The sequence below is a fragment of the Myotis davidii genome, unplaced genomic scaffold (assembly GCF_000327345.1).
Source record: "Myotis davidii unplaced genomic scaffold, ASM32734v1 scaffold1947, whole genome shotgun sequence".
NCBI lineage: Eukaryota > Metazoa > Chordata > Mammalia > Chiroptera > Vespertilionidae > Myotis > Myotis davidii.
The window spans coordinates 305057-313025 of record NW_006297822.1 but is presented as its reverse complement, the minus strand read 5'-3'; the positions used below and the strand labels follow the sequence as shown (position 1 = coordinate 313025).

The 7969-nt window shown below is 37.1% G+C and overlaps 1 protein-coding gene across 1 annotated transcript in view; it reads right to left on the bottom strand.

The window, feature by feature from the left end:
* Nucleotides 1-7969, bottom strand: part of ZC3H13 (zinc finger CCCH-type containing 13) — a 138367-nt gene that overhangs the window by 18291 nt on the left and 112107 nt on the right. The window contains 5 exon segments of the mRNA XM_006773664.2: nucleotides 290-442; nucleotides 3359-3665; nucleotides 3667-3800; nucleotides 4433-5632; nucleotides 5979-6082. Of these exon segments, the coding sequence (XP_006773727.2) occupies nucleotides 290-442; nucleotides 3359-3665; nucleotides 3667-3800; nucleotides 4433-5632; nucleotides 5979-6082 (1898 nt within the window).

Sequence of the window (7969 nt, the reverse complement as noted above, 5' to 3'; positions counted from 1 at the left end):
ACCAGGGGCTGCACCTAGGGATTGGGCCTGCCCTCTGCCACCTGGGAGCAGGCCTAAGCCAGCAGGTCGTTATCTCCTGAGGGGTCCCAGACTGCGAGAGGGCACGGGCCGGGCTGAGTGACCCCTCCTTCCCCCCGAGTGCACCAATTTTTGTGCACCGGGCCTCTAGTTAAAACATAAATGGGGAAGTTCTGACTTTATTCAATTCTTATAGCATGAAAAGGAACAAAAATATCTTCATACCATAAATCATATAATTTTGTGATCAACCACCTCTGCAAATCATTACCTGGCATCTTCTCCTCATCCTGCTGGTCCTCCCTCTTTTCAGCATCACCTGCCAGAATTTCATCTAGTTCATCATCACTGATTGGCTCATATCCTTCTCCAGCACCTGATCCTAATGAATGTGCATCATCTAACTTGGATTCATCATCTCCTGCTAATTAGAAAAATTAATCTCATGTCAAAGGGAGTGTTAAGGGAAAGAATGTCTAAGTCATACCAAAGACGTAGAGGCTGTGTCACTAAAAAAAAATCAGAAAAGTATTTTCACAGAAAATGACATTTCTTAATTATTCAAAACACTTGAATAAAAAAAAAAACCTGAAGAAATATAACTCAATTAGTCAAATTTAATTTTAATGGCAAGAACACCATAAGGACAGCCATATTAAAATAGGTTATAACAGTTAAAATATGTGAAATAGAAGCTAACATGTTAATGTTGATTCCATATTATATAACATAATTTTATATAGTAAAACTTTAAGTAAATCCAGACAAATATACTAACTTCAAAAGGATGCGTTAATTGCTTAACTTAAACTCAAGTTTTTATTGATTTTTAGAAAAAGTAAGGGAGAGAGAGAAACATTGATGTGTAGAGAAACATCAATAGGCTGCCTTCCCACACAGGCCCTGACTGGGGATTGAACCTCCAACTGAGGTATGTGCCCTGACCAGGATATCAAACCTACAAACTTTTGATGTATAGGATGACACCCTAATCAACTGAGCCACCTGACCAGGGTAAACTCATTAGTTTTTTAAAAACTTGCAAACATGTTAATAAAATTTAGCTCATATAAATGACTTTACTTTATAGCAGTGAGGTAAAAATGTAAAAGTGCTATTAATTCTCCCCATAATCCCAATTTACCTTCCCTATCCCAACATTATTCTTTAATTAATAAACATAACTTTATAAAGAATGCTATAATACAATTTTAAGACATTTTTATTAGTACCACTGGTATATATTCTACTTCTTGATTTCACCAACTTTTCTCAACCATCTACTCCCCTGGTGAGTTAGTTGTGAACTTAAATTATCCTGAAATTACAGAGTACATTTAATGTTTCTAATCATTAGTTATCAATATACTTTATTAAGTTTATAACACGAGTTTTCAAAATGCAACAGTATGCTTTATAAATGTTTGCAGCAAATAAAATATAATAAACTATGAGATGTTTCTAAGCATTCTAATAATTTTCTATTCTATTAAATTCTATAATAATTTCCCCATACCCTCATCAATTCAGTTATAAGACAGCCAATTTTAATAACTTCATTATATAAATATACATTTAAACAAGTGCAAATGATAGGATTTTTCAATTTTCAAGTTTATCCAACTCATTTTCCTACTTTAGATGAATAAAATGTTTCATCTCAAAGTAGGTAATTCACCTCTATATTTCTATGCTATTTTATCAATGACCACAACCAATGAATGATAGTTTTAAAAAAGGGTCACAAGAGAACTATTATAATCATTAGTTCAATTATATTCAATTACATACCTCAATTACTATTATGGCTCCCAAACTGATGCTATCTCAACTCAAAATTGAGAGGAAAATGTAACTGAAGAATGTTGAATGTTTTTGTGAAGTCAAGTAGAAAAATGTGTAACAGATGACATACTGGGATATTAATCAGATAACCAAAAGATGTAAGGATGTCTCATTTTAAAAGAATGTGAATTTATTCTGGGCCCAATGCTACAAGATGGCCAATAAAATATTACTGTTTATATACTAAGTATACCAGAAGTTTCTTTGGGGTCTTGAAGTAGACAGGTTATGAGAGAACAATGTTGTAATCACTGGTATCAGAACTAGACAGTGCCATGGAGACAGAATTTCCAGGAGAATTCTCAGGGGAGCCATACTATTCTTACCTAGGCTATAATTTACCAAAGAATAAAATGTAGGGCATGTATGTATAATTAAAATACATTTTCATTTATCTACCATTTATTGTGTCTTTGCTATAGTATTGATGATAAAAAAATGAAAAGCTAAGGTCCTTTATAATTCTGGAGAGAAATCCAAATAATTATAAAATAAGTATAGCAGAGTGCAGGGATGCCATAAAAGATGTATAAATAAAGTGCCATGTTAATTTTAAAGAGTTAAGACTTTAGCAGAGGAGGCTTCTTAGAATAAATAATCCATAAACTGGGACTTGCAGTTTGAGTTAAAAAGAGAAGACAAAAAGGAAAACATCTATGAGATAATGAGAAAAGCAGGTACAAAGAAGGCTAAAGAATGCAACCCATTCAGAGAATGCAGAGTCATGAGTCAGTCAGTAGAGCAGTCTGGGGGTGAAGGACAAAGAGTGATGTTCCACACAGCTAAGGCTGGCTCTGAGTGAGCTAAAAGGCTGATGTGAACTGTTCAGGGTTCCACATTCTAGGAATGGGGAGCGCAAATAGTATTCTATAGTCAATCTGTCATTAAATGCCATTTCAGGTAGTGTTATTTTCATATATATTTCTTCTCAACTGCCATAGAAACAGAAACAATTAATAGTTGTTTTAATCCTTTTCAGAACCAAGAAGTCACTTCAATTTTTATGATTTCTATTTTTTTTTAAATATCTACAGACACTGCATCTAATAATCCTTTATTTTATTTAGGTTTATTTGAACCAAGTCTGCCTTGATAGTAATATGAGAATAGATTTTGTTTTTCTTGTTCTTATTATTTTTTTTTTTTTAGGGAAAGTGGAAGAGAGAGGGAAAGACAGAGAGAAACATTGATATGACAGAAACACATTGATTGGTTGCCTCCTGCACGAGCCCCGACCAGGGCCTAGGCTGGGGAGGAGCCTGCAACCAAGGAATGTGCTCTTGAATTGAACCTGGAACCCTTTGATTCACAGGCTGACGCTCTATCCACTGAGCCAAACCGGCTAAGGCAAGGAGAACACATTTTAAAAACATGCCTTATAAAATCTATTTTTCCTTAAAATAATGGAGTCAGTAGGTTACCTTTTAAAACACTGGTTTTCTATAAAATCTGAAAAGGAATTGAGCAGTATAACAGACAATAAGGTGTGACTCACCTTCCAGACTCTCAGTTCTTCCAGCTTTATTTATATCTTCAAATCCCTGTATAGATGCTAGATCTTTATCCATTCGTTCTTTATCCAAAGCTACAGAGTCTCGAGAAGTGCCTTCTAGGTCTCTTTCATGTTCAGTCTCCACTTTTGCTTCACTGCGTTTTACAGACTCTGCTTGAGAACTATCAAAAATTCTGTCTCTGTCTCTTTCCACAGAATCAGAAATTAGTCTCTCTCTCTCCCTGTCCACATCTCTCCTTTTGTCTCCTTCTCTCTCCCGTTCCCGTAATCTATCTCGGTCCCTTTGCCCTGTCTCTATCATGCTCATACCGATCACGTTCTTGAAGCCGATCTCTGCTATCAAATGACCCAGATCTTGAATGAACCTGTCGATCTGACTCAGGAGAACTTCTTCTTGAACTATGGCTTCTTGAATCCTGGCGATCTAAAATAAATATATCATACACAAAGAGTTAACATGATAAAATAGTAATAATATGCTTCATTTTAGGGTCCTTTAAAGTTTACAATTTATCTTTTTCTATATTTATTCCCACTATTCAAAGAACTCATTTAAGGAAAAACTGATCTCTCAAAGTGCTAACTGAAATACGTAAAACACATGTTTTCTTGTCTATTCTTATCACTATAACCACAAAATAACTTTAAAGAATTTAAGTACATAAAATGACTACACATTAACAGAATCATCACTTCATTATCTGATCTCTTCTTACCTCCCTACTTTATTCTCTGTGGTCAAAAGAGAATGAACTGGCTCTTAGAAGAGCAGAAAGGTTAAAATTTTAGGCATGAAAAAATGAGTTGAATACATAAGCCCTTTCACCAAGATATCCTACTAAAAGCTTGATATTAAGCAGACTGACATCACTGAGTGTAACTTTATTATAATATTGATATTAATGTGGTAACAGGTAACATTTTGGAGGGATGGTTAAACTCCTATTTTAAGTTTCTTGAAATTTAGGACAGCAAGTGAAGTAATAAATTAAGCATTTACTGTACAAAATATGTTAAGACAGGAAACACCAGCTAGATTATATTTCAATTTATTACCTGAAGAAGTACTTCGACTGGGTTCTCCACGCTTTAACTGATCAATCCTTGATTTTCTCTCTCCTGAGACTTCCAAGCTTTTTGTTTTTTCTCTGTCTCTTGAACCACTATGCAGTACTCTCTTTCGACCACTTTGGTCATCTCCACTTCGATGGGCCGAATCACTGGACGGGGACCGTAGACGACCAGATGTATGACTACGATTACTCCGATTGCTTCCAAGGCTGCTACTCCTCTTTTGATCTACTGGTTTGCGATGTGATGCATCTTCTATAGTAACGTGAGGTGCCTCTACTTTTTCGGCTCGTGTTTTATGGCATTTTCTATGAGAGTCTTCACTTGTATTGGTGGGGATGACAGAAGTAGAAATAGTGGTGGCACATGGGCTGAAGGTGCTGATAGCAGTAGCAGTAGTGGCAAGAGTAGCAGAAGCAGTCATAGTAGGAGCTGCAGCCACAGGAGGAGGAGGAGGGGGAAGGGAAGATGGAGAAGAAGTCCTTCCAGGAGCAGCAGCTGTCGCAGCATGCTCTGATTCTGTCAACTCTGCACGGTCAGGCACATCCTCATCAGACCAGTCACTAAATGCTGTATCTTCTTTTCTCTGAGGATCTTCTATAGTCAAATCCTTATCATTGGAAATTTCAACCAATCCCTCTTTGGTTGTTATAGGGGGAGTCCGGGGGCCTCTTTTCTTCTTACTCTGCTGGACTGCTTCTTCATCAGAAATATCAGAATCACCTCTGGATCTCTTATGTTTTCTTTCAACACTTTTCTTCTTCTGTCCTTTTTTTGGTGAAAATACTTGACCATCTTCAGATGCTGTCTCTGTGTTAGCCCTCTCTATTACAACATCATCCTCTTTCTTTTTCTTAATAGGTTTCTTTTGAATTTTTGCTTTTTTCTTGTTTTCATCATGAGCGCCATCAGAAGTATCACGGTCTTCAGGTGGGTGGTGTCCTAGCATGTCTTGTGCTCGAATTCTTGAGCTTTCTGTGATTTCTGTCTGTTCTCTCTGCTTATCTACAGAAGAAACTTTCTCTTTGAGCTCTTGCTCTTCATAGCGCCTTGAACTCTCTTTTCTTTCTGGTTTACGATCTGCCTCTTTCCATCTACCCTGCCTGTCTTCTGGAAAGTGTGATGGACTGAGAGAATGAGAATCTTGAGGTCGTACAACCTGGCTCAAGAGTCTGTGTCTTTCATCTACTCAAACAGATAAAAGTAATTACACTTTCACCAAATTAACAAACTTTCATGTAACATATAACTAATAATAAACCAATCTTTTATTTTCATTTTAAAACTTGAAAAATGGCAATCATTTTAGTAAAAATTAAAATACGGCTTTTCTGCAAATAGTAGGAAATGATAATTCCATTGTGATAAAATAACTATTTCTAACATATACTTTACTCACACTGAAGACATTCAGAGGCAGCAAAAGAAAAAATTTAAATCTGAATCCATTACTTCCTACTAATGTCAAAGTGTAGTCTCATGGTTACAAATGAATATGAATATAGAAACATAGAAAACAGACTCTGCTTACTTTTATCATCTCCACTGTTGTAGTTGTCACTGTCAGGAGAATGTTCTCGTCGCCGCTTAGGTGACTGACGAGGGCTAAGACTCTCTTCATTTCTATAGCGCTTCCTAAGTTGGACAAACAAATGTAATTCATAAAAGTCTAGGAGTTGTAAAGAGATTTCTTTACTATGTTTTTTCCTTTTTTTACTATTATTTCTTCACTATACTAGAATAATTGTAGGATAGCAATATTGTCAGCGCTATATCATACAGTCAGCATCTTTAATAAAATGAAGAACTTCATTTGCTATGACTTATAATTGTGAACTTCAAAAAATACATAGCAACACATCTTCCTTTTTTCATTATACATGTAGAATCACTAAATTGAAAAGCACTAGCTATAAATACTGTAAGATGGAAAGCATGCAGCAGAGGAATAAAAATATTCACGAGCCCTCTACTAAAATTTATTAATTAATTTTATACTTTATACTGTTGGGAAGCCAAATGAAAAAAAAATTAGCTTTAAAGTCAAAAGACAAGTTAAACTTATAGCCATGTTATTTATTACTAGTATGCAACCGTAGGTATGTTCCTTAAAGTTGTTGAATTTTAGCTTTCTCACCTGAAAATGGGGGGAAAAACAAGGGTCCATACCATAAAATTGTAATGAGGAATAAATTAGTTATGTCGTAAGCCCAGTGCCAGGCATGTTATGTAAAAATTAGGTCCTTTTCTTTTCTTAGAACTAAAATACTTGCTTGGTGAAAATTAATAAAATAATTCATATATTCATTACTTTTCTTGTTCTTCCATTGAATTTTAAATGAGTAGTGATTCATATCTCTGGATACTTAGGTAATTCTGGTGTTTTCCTACATGTTCATTAAATTTTAACCAACTATTTTTTAATAACATTGTTTGTTAATAAATACTATGTTCAAAGTTGTGACACATACTATAGCACAGTTATTTCCTTGATAGCTCATTTTTATAAATGAGCAACCAGGTGGAGAAGGAGGCCTCAGATGTAGTATGACAATTTACAAACCCAACCTTGTGCAATTCATTATCTGAAGCACCGCCCATCTTCAGGCAGTATACTTTCCCATTCTTTGAATTTAGGCTGGCCCAGTGACTTACTATGACAAGAGAATGTTGTGAAAGTGACGCTGTGTAAGTTTGGAGAGATAAGACTCAAGAGGCCTTGCAGCTTCTGCTTTTGCCTGGTTGGTATGTTTCTACCGTCATATGTAAAAGCAGAGTTTAGGCTACTGGTGGATAAGAAGTCATATGAAGGAAAAATGAGATGGCCTATTTAAATGAGATGGCCAGGAGAAACCAAGATGGCGGCATAGGTAAACACCGTAGTTTGCTGCCTTGAACAACCACTTCAAAAATACAACTAAAAGACGAAACGGACATCATCTAGAACCACAGGAAAGCTGGCTGAGTGGAAATTCTACAATTAGGAGGAAAGAGAAAAACACTGAGACTCAGAGGAGGTGCAGTGCGGAAGTGAGATACTAAGGTGCGGAGTGCAAGCGGAGCGGGCTGGCGGCTGAGGGCGTGGTTGTCGTTTTCAATCGGGAGGGAGTCTCAGGCTCTGAGCTCCAGTTCCGGGTGAGTCTCTAGGGACCCAGACTCAAATGGGAGAAATGGGACTGTCTGGCATCGCTCAGAACCCTAGGGCAGCTTTCTCTCCGTGGGGCTTGCAGCAATTACTGGGACACTGAGAAGCAGAGCCTCTGAGGGCAAGACTGAGAGCAGCCATAATTGCTAACCCCGCTCTGCTGATCCCATGGGACTCGCCCCGCCCAAACCCCTGCAGGGAGGCTTTTGCTGGATAGCCTCAGGCAAAGGCTAGATTAGCACCGCCCTAAAGATCCAGGAGCCAGGAAGCCCAGAGGTCAGAGTGGGACCATCCAGTTTGCAGCTCCGTGGAATCATAAAAGACACACTCAGGGGGCAGACTCAGTGAGCACCAAAGCCCCAAGTCTAGCCCCAGAG